This window comes from Glandiceps talaboti, chromosome 20 (genome assembly GCF_964340395.1).
Source record: "Glandiceps talaboti chromosome 20, keGlaTala1.1, whole genome shotgun sequence".
Lineage (NCBI taxonomy): Eukaryota > Metazoa > Hemichordata > Enteropneusta > Spengelidae > Glandiceps > Glandiceps talaboti.
The window spans coordinates 12,580,618-12,597,727 of NC_135568.1; the positions used below are offsets into that span (position 1 = coordinate 12,580,618).

General features: G+C 33.9%; 1 protein-coding gene across 1 annotated transcript in view; it reads left to right on the forward strand.

Annotated features, from left to right (window-relative positions):
- LOC144450559 (uncharacterized) overlaps positions 1 to 17,110 on the forward strand; it is an 87,563-nt gene that overhangs the window by 36,296 nt on the left and 34,157 nt on the right. Inside the window, exon 2 of the mRNA XM_078141203.1 lies at positions 16,828 to 17,049. Within this exon, the coding sequence (XP_077997329.1) occupies positions 16,828 to 17,049 (222 nt within the window). The remainder of the gene's footprint in view (positions 1 to 16,827; positions 17,050 to 17,110) is intronic.

The following is a 17,110-nucleotide window of genomic DNA, read 5'->3' on the forward strand; positions in this document are numbered from 1 at the left end:
GTTGTATCCATTCCTAATTACATACATCAGGGTTGTCGATGGGTGGGCAGTTAACTTGTGTGCTTCTTACCTCTGTAGTCAGGGTTCGAACCTGCCCATGTCGTTCAACTGTTCACCAGACAGATTAGCAATTTAAATGCCTGCTCCTATCTTATATTAGTGTCTGTACAGTTTTAAATTTCTTTGATTAATGCTAATATGTTGATTTGTTGTAATTTGTGTCAATTTGACTATACATACAATGGGTTTTTGTATCTTCCAAATTCACTGTTAAGAAAACAAAGTACTGAGTAACACTGTAGCAATAAGGTATGTTAAATGAATCAAAATACATGTTATCATACTGTGAATACCTCTTCCACTTATCAAAATTGGATTAGACAATGTATTACTATTACTGGTGTTAAATAATCACATTTTCTGTGTTACCATTGTCTGTATACTTTGTGTTCATATCCAATGCAAGTAGCTAATATTATTATGGGATTTCAGACTGGAATATACCAATATTCTATAACACAGAATGTATCAAGTATACATGTATATATATATATGCTCTCCCACCCCCCCCCCCCCCCCACACACACACACATACACATACACACATACATACATACATACATACACACACACACACACACACATACACATACACACATACACACACACACACACACACACACGCACATACACATACACACATACACACACACACACACACACACACACGCACATGCACACACACTGTGGAACACCTTCCAGATTAATTTTGGAAATTCTGATGGCTTTCGGAAAACATCTGTCTTTTCACATTTCAAAGCAAATCAACCATTAAACACAGAATGTATATGTCCATGTATTACTTACTCAAAGACATGTACTTTGTGCATTAAACCCCATTGTATTACCTTACCAGTAGAGCCACAAGGATAGCATAGGAGATTTCTTTTGTTCTATACCATCTTTTTCGAAACATCTGCCAGACTGTTTTTCAAACCTAAATTTTAATCCTTTTTTTTTCTAAGTGGGCCTTTAAGTCCCATAGATTTAGATGACAACTACGTCATCAGTGGAACTACACATATACAATCAGTAACACTGAAGTAAAGCACTTTCTCCTTGTGCTTCACTTGTGTTGAGCATTCATATCAAGTGTAAAAGTATACCATTTCAATTGGTTTATTTACAAGCCTAGTATGTGGTCTTTCCAATGTTATCAGTTTTAATAGCAAATGAAACAGTATACTTTTACACTTGATATGGATGCTATGATTGTGGTACATACAGAAACTGCTTTACTTTGGTGTTATGGGTTGTATTTGATATGGATGCTATAAATGATTGTGGTACATACATGTACAGAAAATGCTTTACTTTGGTGTTATGGGTTGTACTTGATATGGATGCTATAAATGATTGTGGTACATACAGAAAATGCTTTACTTTGGTGTTATGGGTTGTATTAAGATTTAATCATTGTTAAGCTCAGGACCAACTTTTACTTAAGTTCTGCCGGATGACCATTTTTCATACCCAAAGTTGAATCCTAATTTGACATTGCCCTGTATGAAGTATATGTTTATTAGTTGCAAAATACGCGGAATATCCGAGTTGCCCGTGATTTGATCACTGGCTGTGATTTTCTCAGGTCTCTTTCTGTATCTCTCTCCAATTACCTGATCTAACAATCTAGTACTTCAGTTAATTTAGTTCACCTAGGGCAAAAGTAGATGTATGTCATCAAGGTGAATGGGATAAAAATCCCTCATGTATTCTACTATAGCTGACATACATAACACATAATTAACTTTCCTTTATAGGTAGATTGCAATTTGAATGTAATGAGATGGTAAAAGAACATCTGTCAACACATTGGATGTAGTTCCTTTGTGGACATCATGTACTCCATGTGGAAATCTTATCCTTAGCATAGCCAAAGGATCTGAACTTTCATGTATATAGAAGTTTTAACTTAAGTGCTATTTTGTTACGGAGGGATGAGTCAATTTTAACTGGGTACATGTATCTATTTTGTTAGTTAGAGATTAGTCAATTTTAACCGGGAGCGTGAGTAGCAGTGTGCCCTCTAAGCCAATTTGACACACCACTGATGTACACAATTTCTCGTGACGCACCAACATTTCTTCTTCCCCTATCTCTTACTATGTGGTGACTCGCAAGAAATGCCAGTTTTTCTTATTTTGACTCACAACAACAAAATTTGGCTATCATTTGAGGGCACACTCTCTGAGTAGGTATTTAACATTCAACATGGGTTTCTTAAATTGTTAGTATGTGTAAAATGTTTTATGCCTATCTAGTTAGGGGAAGGGTTGGTCAAGTTGTGCTGCATCATTTTCACTGGCAGGGGAGAGGGGCAAGGGGTGATATAAAGTTGACATTGGTTTCACAATATCTCACCTTCCCCTGACAACCAAATTTTAATCAAAAGATCAAGGATAAAGACCCAAACCCAAGATACTTACGTGCAAGGCATAACATTTCTGTTCCATTTTAAAAATAAAGATAAAAAGAAGATAGAAAGATTTTGGAATTTTATGTAAAAATAATCAAAAATAGAGCCACATGTTACACACGAGACAAATTTTCAGTTTCAGATAAAAGTAATTATGAAATTTAAAATATGGATGTTTAGTTAAAAATATTCAGGAATAGAGACCCATGATGTTCACATGGGAGACATAAATTTTCCGTTCCACTTGTCAGACAAAGATATGCCTACTTCGTAATCACATGTTAATCACATGATCTTGTACAATTTATAGTGTCAATGCAGATAGCCAGTGAAATAGAACAGAGTGTTAATGGAACATCTGTCCATTTATTTCTGATAGCTGTTATTCATATAGAAAGTTAAAAGTCTAAAAGTGTGAATTTGGATGTTTTTAATGCCATAGATATTGTGTTTGCATGTATAGAGAATTAAATGGTCGAGTACATAGATATATGAGAATTTAGAGTAGTATGATTTTGCTGGCTGAGATTTTTTGAAAATCGTTTGAGTTGAGTTTTTTTGAGACTATCCAGGTTTCATTTGTTTTAGGGTTGGTAGGAAGCACTGGAGGTAATCAGGCCTGTTGCCTCCCAAAGTGATTGTCCATTGTGTAGGAAGGTGTGAATTCTATTCCATTTCCCAACCTTCTTTCTTCATATTCAAAAGCTTAATATCTGTACATGTACTTTGAAGAGGAACCCCATCGTCGTCCTACATGTAATAGTATTTTACCCCCTAAGTATGTCATAAAGAACAATTAGTCGACACCCTGACTTACATGCATATAGGCACTGGACTAAGGTGATCCGACTTGTTCTATTTTGACCCTTTACTATGATGTACAAGAACATTACAGCTACTGGTACTGAGAATTTGTTAGCCGTAGTAGTTACTGTTCATGGTTATTAGTCTTTTCATCCTGTCCAGCAAACCGACGCTTATGTCATCTCGTTTCAGAAAGATATACATATTAGATATTAAGAGTCTTGTAATAGAAAAAATGCCCCTCTGCAAAAATTGGAAAAATTGGCTCTCTTGTCAATCTAATGCAGTTTAAAGGAAGTGCAAGGATACAGCTTGAGGAACGTGTACATAGAACTACCTCATATACATTGTATATATATATAATTACCACAAATAGAAATTCTTGTTGAAAACCTGGGGATGGATTAAAGTAATTACGATATCACTTGATTGTGATATATGTGTCCATAACATCTCCAATGCACTTTGAGAATGAAGATACAGGAAGTTGTTTCCAGGGAAACTGGACTTTTTCCAGTTCCATTTTCAACATCTGTCAGACATTGAGGAAATATTAAACTTTATCACAGCAAATTCAGGATAGAAAGACGATATTAAACCTGGAATGTAATTATTAGATGTATGGCATCATAAAATTCTGTATTTTATGAATATATTTGATGTTAACTCATCCTGCCCATCTCATGTGTAAATTATTAATTTAAGAATTTCTAATAAAATGGAAATGATTTAGCACTTCCTCAATAAAAGTTTCAACACTTCAGCCTGTTTATATATATATATATATATATATATATATATATGTGTGATGTGAGACTACATGACTACAATGAAAAATAGCACCTTGTGTTTGTCAAAACTAATAGCATATTTCTTATTTACATAGTTGCAAAATACATATTTGATGTAAAAATCCAATATTCCGGCAGCTCTACTCAGGAACAAAAAGATATTGAAAAATTTAATTCAAGTATCTGTCACCATATCATTATTTATGATCAATCTGCTGTATCTTGTTGGTCAAACCTCCCAAAAACAATAAACAAACAAACAAACAAACAAACAAACAAACACAATAAAAGCTTCATTTCAGCTATTTCATACTTGATCTTCTTTTAAAAAGTATATGGGAATGAGGGTAGGGTAGGGTGGGAGTCAGTATGGAATAATGCACAGCCCAGAATATACAATATTATGTAGATACAAATGTCATATGTATATCCATAATAATGGGAACTTGCTAGGAGGTGATTGTTTTGTGAAGGACCATTAATGTGTACACTGTATGTGTTGTAGCAAAAAAGGATTTTTTGTTCCTTAGGCCAGCTAGGGATTGAGAAAGACAATCTATATGCACAGTGTACATTCTTTTTAATGGGCAGTACTTTTATAGGTCTGTGCCTGAAGTATTGTATAATTCTACATTAGAACTAAAAGCACGTTTGCAGTAAGTGCCGTATAAAATGTGCAACGTTGTTATTTGAATTTTAAGTAAAGCATTATATCTGTAGGCACGGATGTGGGTTTTATGTTAGTAGGTCGAAATGGAACAGTAATGAAGAATGCGTAGTTGTGTCTATATTTCAATAAGAGCTCTGCCAGTAGGCGAAGATGTTTTATTAACTCAGTAGGTAGCAATGGAACAAAATCAGTGGCTTTTCTTGTGAATCACCAGTATGTAGGAAATGTAGCATTAATCTGACATCTATGATAACATGTCGGCCATATTGTTTTTTTGATCACAAGTTCTCTTTGCGTACGTTGGTAGAACACACTTTTTTGTGTGAGAGTGGGATGAATACTTTGATTTGCAAGAATGAATTTTCACCAAAGACAACAAAGTAATAAAATTATGACGATATATATTTGTAAAACATTTCTATGTAAGCAGAAAAGTTGGGTTTGAAGACCAGAACTTTTCAAATCCAGTTTCTTCCTTCATATCACATGCGAACACTTCGTAGTATTTATTTGTTATCACAATTTCTTTAAAATCACGTCATCATTCAGTCACATAGGCTCATAATTTTTTTTAAGTATTTGATGGGGTGTGGGGTTGTATGTTCTATGAAGACAACGTTACATGAACATTATTGCATTTGCCCATGTCAAAAATTGTTTGTTAAAAAAAATGTCCCTCTAGTGTGCAAATGATAACATATTATAGTTGATATGGATTGAGAAGCTATAGAATAACGTAATAGGTCCACAATTTCCAATGTAAGCATATACACATTTTTTTAAATAAAATTTTTTTTTAATTTAAAATTTTTTTTTTTCTCTTTTTTTTGTTTATACACATTTTGATATTTTGAAAAAATCGTGTAGTGTGGAGAGGAATTTATTTTCTTGATAGAAACTACATGTACAGCATACTAAAGCCTAGTTAGGTACATGCTTTCAAATATTACAATATACATTTATTTTTTTATTTTTATTTTGCAATATACATGTTGATTTTTTTTGAAAAACTATGTGCCCATGTGTAGTGGGGAGAGGAATATTTTAAATGTTGATGTGCATTAAGAAATATGTACAAAATGTATGTAGCAAACTAAAGCCAAGGTGTATGGCTTTCAATGCTACAAAATATACATGTGTATAAGTGTGCACTGTAAAGCCAAATTGATGTGCCACTGATGCACATACTTTCTAGTGATGCACCAAAATTTGGTGTTCCCCTCTTAGTCTTACTATGTGATGACTCACAAGAAATGCCAGTTTTTCTCATTTTGACTCACAACAACAAAATTTGGCTATCATTAGAGGTCACAGTGATGTGTATATTTTGAAAAATGTAGTGCGCAAAGGGATAATTTTGTTCATACGGATTCAGTAACTATATATGTACATGTACTGTAGCATGATTCCAACTTTACAATGTACACACACGTTGATATTCCTTTCAGCATGTGTTCTAGACAGTCATTGCGTCTTCAAGTGGGCAAACCACTGAAGCATTCATGAGTGATATCTCTATTAGCATTGCAAAAATTACATTCCAATCCAGTCTAAGTAAAGTACATTATATTTTCTCTCTTATGCCCCACATTGTGGCTTCTTAAATGCATTTTACAAGTTGATCACTCTTGTGTCTATTTGCAGATTGCAATGTAATGGGAAGAGCAGTCAATGTTGATTTTGATGTAGATTCTTTATACGTACTCGTCTGTATATACTTCTGACCACCTCTTTATGTTCTTAGAAATCTGAACAGCATTGTACTGTATGCTTATAGAAATTAATGGCTACCTGAAATAATTTGAGCAACTCAGCATACATACATGTACTGCTAATAGTTCCTGTCGAATGCTATGAATAGGACTACAAATTTCATCGCTTGGACAAATTTATTTCTATTATCAGAAAGATATTGCCTATCTGATCATTTTTCCTAAATAATGAGATGGAAGTACATTTAGACCATTAATGTGTTGAGGGCGCCATATACTTTTGTTCAACATTCCCGTCTAAGTGAATTTCAAAATGTATTTTCGAAACATTTTTTTTTTTCAATTTCAAAATCTACTCAGTATTTTCAAAAAAATTTTTACCAGAGGGCTTGGAAACTGCAATCTTGTTTTGTCAGGGATTACGTAGGATTATTGTTCTGGAGCAATTACTTTATCTTTCTCTCAGCCAGATAAGTATTTTTCTAACCTAAATGTTAATCCTAATTCAATACTGTCCTTAAAGGGGCATGTTTCAATCCCAGGCTGTTGCATTAGTGTTATCTTATCAGTGGCACCAAAAGGATTACAAGTTAGAAGAGGGTATTCTTTTTGTTCAGGACCAACTTTTTCTATGGCTCTACTCTACCACACAATTCAGTGTTTCTTTCATTGCCAAGATTTAAACCCTTATCTGAAGTGGGTCTTTGAAATTGCCGAGCTTGCCTGCTGTAAACACCAGACTGACACTAGGCTAGAAAATCAGCAAGGAGTCTTGTGTAAGCCCTTTTAGCTTATGTGTGTATACAGCTACATGGTATGTTTACCCACGGGTGATTTAATAAGGGTAGGCTGTACAATATTATGAGTAAGTCTTGATATCTAACAAAACAGTTTCAAAAAACATTCCAGTTGCAGCATAATAGTGCAGCTTCATCTCATAGAATCCCACAGCAAGATGAAAGTAGAAAAATAAGGCTAGGATAAACTCAATGTATGGAAAAAGAGACTAGTATGTCAGTGTTGCAGTATCCCTGTAATTACCAGCTTTGAACGCAGGGGTAGGTCATTAGATTCTAGTTTGTCAGTGTTACAGTATCCTTGTAATTACTAGCTTTGCACACAGGGTAGTCATTAGATAGATTCTAACGGTAATGGCATATCTTACTCCATTATACAGAGGTCATTTATAATTCTAAGTGGATAGGACAGCTGTTAAGAGCAGTCCACACAAACTGACTAGCTGTGATACAAAGGGACATACAATATAGTGAATCAATGTAATTCTAAGATGGAAACTAACACCAGACTTTTCATTGCATTATATCAAAGTAAATGTAATCTTAATTCAGAGAATGTTAACCCTTCACATGCCCATTTCTATTAGACACAATATGATTTAATTACATAAGCTTAGGGGGTTCTGAATCATCTGTACTCCCTAGCCTTTAGCATATAAAGTAAATACAAGTTTGATGCAGAGAATGTTAACCCCACATACTCATATCTATTATACACAGTATGATTTAATTATATAAGCTTAGGGGGTTCTGAATCGTCTGCATTCCTTAGCCTGTAGTATATAAAGTAAATGCAATTTAAATTTAAGGAATGCTAACCCCATATTTATTAGACACACCATGATAACACCACATTAGCTTAGGAGGTTCTGAGGTATCTGCACTCCCTAGCCTATAGTGTATAAAGTAAATGTAAACATTCAGAGAATGTTAGCTCTCCACATGCAGACACAAAATGATAAAATTACATTAGCTTAGAGGGTTTGTGAGTGGTCTGCATTCCCTAGCCTTTAGTGTAAAGTAAATGTACATGTAAGTTTGATTTATAGAATGTTAACCATCCACATGCATACCCATATCTATTAGACATAGCATGATCTAATTACATTAGCTTAGGGGATTCTGAGTCATCTGCACTCCCTAGCCTTTAGTGTAATGTAAGTTTTATTCAGATTTTAACCCTCCACATGCCCATATCTATAAGACACTGATTTAATCGCAATAGCTTAGGGGGTTGTGAGGCATTTACGTGATGTACACTCTGTAACCTTTAGCATATTAATACATGTAAATCATTGATTCAGAGAATGTTAACCCTCCACATACCAATATCCATTAGACAAAGTATGATTTAATTGTATTTTCCTAGGGGGTTCTGAGCAATCTGTACTCCCTAGCCTTTTAATAGCATATACAGTTCGTATAAGTTTGATGTTTGATCTGTCTGTCTGTCTGTCTGTCTGTCTGTCTGTCTGTCTGTCTGTCTGTCTGTCTGTCTGTCTGTCTGTCTGTCTGTCTGTCTCTGTCTGTGTGTGTAACACCAACTTTTTGTCACAAAGTTTGCTTGATATTAACATCTGACGTTGAGTTGTTACCTCCTGCTACATGGTCAATATATCCTCATTTATTGCTCTAGTAAAGTCAGCTTATAAATGTATACAGGTTATTGTCACCCCTGATTATCATCTCGCGTAACCCGTAGGGGAAAAGGTCACTGAGTGATGGTATCTGCTCCCGAGTACATGTATTAACAATGCTGCTGCCAGACCCAATTTATGGATCATTGATTGCTTTACTCTGTCACATCTAAAATTGATGGATGAATCAGTGGGTGTTTATGAGACTAATTTACCTTTCTGTAGAAAAGTAGGGCAGCGAGACTACATTCAGTTCATTTGTATGTATCTAAACCATTATTTCAATTAGCTGAGAGTAAATTGGATTAGCATACAAACCGTGAATGCTGGCTAGACACAATAAAGTTGTCTACACCAATCACAATTTATGTACAGTTTCTTTATATGCACTGTGATGTTTTGATAGGGGCACACTGTTCAGATCTTGAGGGGTTTCTTTATAACCGATGGAAGTTAATTTGTTTCACGTGAAAAAAAGGATGTTTTAATGATACACAATCTGGATGTGAACCTTTTTTCTCAGCTTTTATTTTATTATATGCAAAATTTGGGATGTTTTTAAAAGGGGTAAAGTCGAGATTTAAATTTTTTTGTTATTGTTTGAGTCAAATATACAAGAGCTATCAGTTGTTTGGCACAATTCAGTGTAATATAGAATTATGCAATTAGAATTAAAAATTAGATTTTGAAATAACTTTATTGTCCATAGTGTAAACCTGGAAAATTGTTTCTAGTCACTCGCGACAAAAACAAATGATATCTATATAATAATCAGAACAATTACAACAATAGTAGAAGGAAACAAAGAAAATAAGGTAATGACACTGGCTAAAATTACAGACTTTGCAAAGAGCTGATCAACAGCGAGCCAAAAAAAACGACAGTATAAAATAACAGATCTATGATGAAATTAAAGTTTTCTGGAATCTAAAATTGAAATCGCTGATGGAATAAAAGAACGTTTATATAAATTTATACATACCTTTGGTACACGGAATCTGTGACCAGAGGGAAATTTTTTCAAAATAAGGGGATGAATTTTAGTGATTGCAATATGAAACAAAGGTATAAACCACCAAAAAACTACAGCGAACAGCACCTTTCAGTGCATATTTGGCAAAAGCTACATCTTTAGTGAAAGGAAATGTCTCGTCAGGTCAAATTTATGCCTGTAGTACATTTTTATTGACTACTGCTATCAATTTGAAGATTATGAGTGATAAAATAGCACCTCGGTAACTTACTTTAAACTTTGAAATCTTGTTTAGAAGTCCTGCTACTGTATGGGAAATCCGTGCTGCATAACTAAGTGTGTTTGCTGTAGATATATATTTGTCAATGACATTTGAACAGATTGACCTCTGTACTGCAATGTAAGTAGAAAGAACTCAGATTGTTTTTTCCGAAACTTAAAATATCAAAAAAATAATCTTTTTATCTCTATTTAGTGGTATCTCCTCAAAACCTGACTATTATCTGTGTTGAAATTGTTATCCTAGGCACGTGTCATTCAAATTGTAGAAAGGGCCACCAAGAAGTAGGTCTTAATTTGCTAAGCCCCTTAAAAATGACAAATTTTATCTTTGTAATATGACACTAAGTGAAAAGAAAATCCCTATTAAGAAGATTATTGGTAGGCGGTCTAGAAAGTGTTTTGACCTCAGAATTGACATTACCACCAGAGGGCGCTATAATGTAATACGAATATCCCTTGATATTTAAAAGAATAATACATCCACTAGGCTAAAATGTAAAAATATGGCTAAAATGAGGCTAAAATGTACAAGAAAATTACAAAATTTGCAGCACATTACCACTAGAGGGCGCTGTAATGTAACATGAATATCAAGCCCGGATACATTTTGTATTTCAAAGAATAATACATGCACAAGGCTAAAATGTAGAAATATGGCTAAAATGAAGATTAACGTTTCAAAATTTACAGCTTTATTGTCAGAAAGCTCAGTCAAAGCAGAGAATTCTTGAAACTTAGTAACTTAGTAACATTTATATGCACAGTAAGTGATGAAACCTACACCCAATAAAGCTCAAATTTCTGTCTTGTAAAAAATATCTTAAAATATTTTTTTTTTTTATAATCTGTTTATTTCTCAAGCCATATCAATTGATCACTGCTAATCATTGGTTTCTTTTGGACGATTGTACACGAGGGTATCTTTTTTTTTTTTTGCCGTTGGAACTTCGGAACAAATTAACATGCAGTTGAAGTACACGGCAGATAGTGATCTAGATGTGGATTTTGAGAAACATGAGCAATACAGGGGAAGTAGCTTTACTAGTACTACAGGGAAAGACTGGCGACGATCAGACTACAAGTCCATCAAAAGAATTCACCTCTTTGTGAAATATGTATTGCACAGGAGACCAAGCCATCGATTTTAATAACACCGTACGGGATATTTGCTCATCTAGTGAAGCGTGTGTTGCCCCATTGCCTATTGTTACGCTTGACTAGGTTCACTAGTATGTTAGATCTTTTATCGCACATGCTTTTAGTCTTATATGAAAAATTATTACATTCTCACGCAGATGTCTTTTTGTGAAGTGACCCAATGACTTAGGCCATATGGGAGGTGTCCCCGACTGTAGTAGATCCCAGAGTATGTTAGAGTTGTTATTGAATATGCTTTCATTCAATCATATGAAAAAATATGCTTTTAGTCTTCGGCAAAATTATTAACGTTCGTACACATATATATGTATAATATCTCTTTACGTAATGACTCAAAAAATGCATGTGTTTCCACGATTCAGGCCACAGGGGAAGTGTTCTTAATCGTAAAGGTAGTACCCCATCAAGCAAGATGAAAGAGAGAGAAATAATTACCTCTAAGAGTTGGGTGACCACTTTCATTCCATTTGTAGATTATCCAAAGTAGCTTGTAAAGTCATTTTCATTTTTATAGCGGATACTATATGAGGCAATAATTACCATGTTTTTGTTGTCATGGGAATGGATTATTAGCAATATAGATGCCAAGTTCTTTTCAGTGTGTCGTGAAATCTAATGATATTCATTGATTATCAGTGATAATGTTTTCTACAGTTTTGTTAGTGTCTCATTGTGAAGCGTGTAAAGGTTTTCAATTTGATAATGCAATAAAATAGATAATTCTGTAATTTTATGGACTGCTATACAACACATAGAATTGTTGATAGCTTAGTTGTTATAATAAGCTCATTTGCCTGTACCATTACAGTCTGTGTTTGAACTGCCAAGTACCGTACTAACTTTGATTGAAGTGACCAGGTCTGTAAATGAAAAGGGTGTTGTTCAGTTCAACTCTACCCAACTCAGGGGGTTGGTTGGGATTTGTGGCTGAGGTGGGGGTGAGAGGTTGGGGGGGGGGGGGGGGAGGAGGTTGTGATGAGTGGTTGAGGTGGGGGTTGGGAGGAGGGGGGGGGGTACTCTCATTGCAAGGCATATGGTATGGGTATGTTGCTGCCCAATTGGATCACTTTTCATGAAAATTTCCCTAAACATGAGTCAATTGTTCATTTGAAAATCAAATCATTTGGTCAATAACATGGCAAATGTTTCCATGCTGTAGAAATACCTTCATAACATCAGAATAGAGGTAACTACCAGACTGAATGATTTTCCCCAATTTTCTCCTAATATTAGTAATAATGGGTCTGTGTTTGGATTATGCATGGATAGATGTGTTGCATACCCCCCATCTGAAAATTTGGGGAGTAACAACCCTCCTCTCATCCCATCCCAGGCTACCGAATAAGGCAGGTTTACCCAGGTGACAGTGAGGTACTCTAGCTGCCTCCTCCCAATTGATGCTAGGACTTCTAAATTGACAGTCAAAGCATCATCTTCATGTAATGATATATCGATACTAAAAATCAGAAATGTACAGATAAAACATGAATTTGAAAGAAATACACATAAATGAGAATCGATTATGTTTTTTAGTCTTTATATCAACAATAAATGTCATGATGATTCATGCACAAACAGGAAGTGACATTAAAATTGAATTTGATATTTAAAATTGATATAGCCATATTGTCCCACGTATTGAAAGTGTGTAATACTGAGAACCAAGAAATACACAAAACAAATAAAAATGAGAAATAGTAAAAAAATATTTTTCTTCAGATTTTGCTAAAAGTAAGCCAGTTTGTAGGTCATACATATATCTATTACCTATACATACAAACATACACAGTAAGGCCAGATATAGACTATTCAAACATCACATAAAATGTCTGAGTTATTTTAGTCCTTGAGTGCACTCAGTAACAAACATGTCATTATCACTGTTAATAGCTAGTAGTAGCAATACAGGTAATTATCTCATCACTTTTAGGCCAATCTGTTTTATTTCTATGTTTCTTGTGAGTAGACAGAACCTACATTTCTTTAATTCCCACCAAAAATTGATACCTATCAACTGATAAGAAAAAAAATTGAAATGTCAGTGATGGTGAAATTGATATTAGACTTTGAAGTTTATATCTTTTTATAATAATTAATAATTTGATTTCTTAAAAACATGCACTACACTGCAGTGCGTCTCAATATTCAATATTCAAAAAGGAAGAAAAATGGATAAAATGACAAGTACAATTTACGTTATACTTTCCATTAGTATTAGGGAAATTGCAGTATGTCATCAAATTGTGGATAACCCAGAATACACTTAAGCTGAATGGTTACAAAACGGAAGTGTTGTTTATTAGATCTAAGCCTTCCATGCCCAATAGATAACATCTCTATTGATGCAAGCACCATTCATCTGACACACTCAACACACAATATAAATGTAGGAGTCATCTGATCATCACATAAAAAGCACTGCTTTATAAATTAATTGATTGATTGATTGATTGATTGATTGATTGATTGATTGATTGACGGATGGACAGGTGGATTGATTGATTGATTGATTGATCTGGGTAAACCTTTTATTTATCGCTGAAATTTTGAACTTTTATTAAAACAAATGGTTCATAGTTTCCTTCTATTAAACTTGAATTAATTAAAAGGTATAAGCTGACTGTATATATTTTTGGATGTAACTTCTGCATTATATCCAAAAAGAACATGTACTCATAGTATTCTACTTACTGAAGCATACGTAACCATCACCTGCAATTGACTGAACTCAAACCTTGTATTAAGATATAACTTAAAAACGATCCAACAATTTACTATATTGAAATATGCCAAGAGAATCCCTACTGCGCAATCAACCATTCTTATAATTCCAGAAAACATTTGTAATGTTATTGAAGACATGCATTGACATTAACATTAAACTAGAAAAGTTTCAAAATGGATTTATGGAAATATTTTCACTTGAGTCAATAGTTTATAAACTCAGTTTGTGCCACTTAAAATTAATTGTCATTTCTTTGTCACCCAGACTGTTAAAAATATATGGTTCTAATTTGAAAGTATCACTACCATGCAGCCTTAAACATACACATTTTTTTTACACTGGCTGACTCACCCATTATTTTCTCAAGTTGTGATAACAAGAAACATAAACTATAAATGCGTGGCCATAACAGACTAGGTTCGTCATATTTTACAAAAAGTAATTATCTTTGTGTCAATAATGTTGACATTCTGTGTAACTACTAATGATGGTTTGTAAAGGAGAAGTACATTAAGAAATTAATTTATATGGTTTTCAATTCATCTCAACAACGTATCTATCATGCACGGATTATCTATTGTTCTCTCATGATCGATCAATGTGATGAGTTGTGAATATGACTAGTTGTCTATCATTAAGTGTTAGATGGTAACACTCTGTCATGAATTCTGAATATGACCAGTTGTCTATCATTAAGTGTTAGATGGTAACACTCTGTCATGAATTCTGAATATGACTAGTTGTCTATCATTAAGTGTTAGATGGTAACACTCTGTCATGAATTCTGAATATGATCAGTTGTCTATCATTAAGTGTTAGATGGTAACACTCTGTCATGAATTGTGAACATAACCAGTTGTCTATCATTAAGTGTTAGATGGTAACACTCTGTCATGAATTCTGAATATGAACAGTTGTCTATCATTAAGTGTCAGATGGTAACACTCTGTCATGAATTCTGAATATGATTAGTTGTCTATCATTAAGTGTTAGATGGTAACACTCTGTCATGAATTCTGAATATGATCAGTTGTCTATCATTAAGTGTTAGATGGTAACACTCTGTCATGAATTCTGAATATGATCAGTTGTCTATCATTAAGTGTTAGATGGTAACACTCTGTCATGAATTGTGAACATAACCAGTTGTCTATCATTAAGTGTTAGATGGTAACACTCTGTCATGAATTCTGAATATGATCAGTTGTCTATCATTAAGTGTCAGATGGTAACACTCTGTCATGAATTCTGAATATAAACAGTTGTCTATCATTAAGTGTTAGATGGTAACACTCTGTCATGAATTCTGAATATGACCAGTTGTCTTTCATTAAGTGTTAGATGGTAACACTGTCATGAATTCTGAATATGACTAGTTGTCTATCATTAAGTGTTAGATGGTAACACTCTGTCATGAATTCTGAATATGACCAGTTGTCTTTCATTAAGTGTTAGATGGTAACACTCTGTCATGAATTCTGAATATGATCAGTTGTCTATCATTAAGTGTTAGATGGTAACACTCTGTCATGAATTCTGAATATGACCAGTTGTCTATCATTAAGTGTCAGATGGTAACACTCTGTCATGAATTCTGAATATGATCAGTTGTCTATCATTAAGTGTCAGATGGTAACACTCTGTCATGAATTCTGAATATGACCAGTTGTCTATTATTAAGTGTTAGATGGTAACACTCTGTCATGAATTCTGAATATGACCAGTTGTCTTTCATTAAGTGTTAGATGGTAACACTCTGTCATGAATTCTGAATATGACTAGTTGTCTTTCATTAAGTGTTAGATGGTAACAGTCTGTCATGAATTCTGAATATGACTAGTTGTCTATCATTAAGTGTTAGATGGTAACACTCTGTCATGAATTCTGAATATGACCAGTTGTCTATTATTAAGTGTTAGATGGTAACACTCTGTCATGAATTCTGAATATGACTAGTTGTCTATCATTAAGTGTTAGATGGTAACACTCTGTCATGAATTCTGAATATGACTAGTTGTCTATCATTAAGTGTTAGATGGTAACACTCTGTCATGAATTCTGAATATGACCAGTTGTCTATTATTAAGTGTTAGATGGTAACACTCTGTCATGAATTCTGAATATGACCAGTTGTCTGTAATTAATATATATTGAATATGAGAGGGTAATACTTAGTAGTCTTAAAGGGCTAAGTTTCAATCTCGGGTCAGTGTTACTTTCAAATGTGTGTCAAGCCAACAATTTTATGAATACAGTCCATAAAATGCAACGAATTTCAAAAATACAGTGACAGATTTCTTTCCTGTAAGTTAACGCTTATGTCAAGTCTAAACTTAGTGAAGTTATCAACATGTAAATAAATTACTAAAATATTTGATTCTAAAATTTGAAATTGCAGTATACCAAACAGAAATGAAGTTGAGTTTTCGACATTTTTTAGCTGCAGACGATAGTTTTATACAGTTGACACACTATGATGTAAAGAAAATGATTCGCTTGTTTACTTTTTTGTTTGTTTTTAGTTGTCATTTGTAAGTCGTAACAAAATCTTGAAAGTACAAATATTTCATTGACAGGATATGTGTTGTTCAGTTTGCCTTCTAATGATAGCCAAATTTTGTTGTTGTGGGTCAAAATGACAAAAAGTGGCATTTTCTGTGAGTCACCACATAGTAAGAGATAGGGGACACCAAATTTTGGTGTGTCACTAGAAATTGTGTGCATCAGTGGCACATCAAATTGGCTTAGAGGGTACACAGGTGTTGGTCTACAATAAATTTGTTCTCTTTTTTTTCTTTGCAGTAAAATACAACAAGATATTAACCAGGAGCACACCAAAGGAATAATTCTTTCCAAGAAGAAGACGTTCAATGAAAACTATTGTATAAGATGTTATTCTACCTTCTTTTTCATCTTCAACCGTCGTGTCCAGTGTATTCTGTGTGGCTACAATGTTTGCAAAGATTGTGCTGAGTGTAGTGAGAAGACAAAAAAATGGACTTGTACAACGTGCCTTACTGAAAGGTAAGACAATAGTACTTTGTAGTTGTTGTTATAATTATTACATATGTAAAAAAAGTTTGGT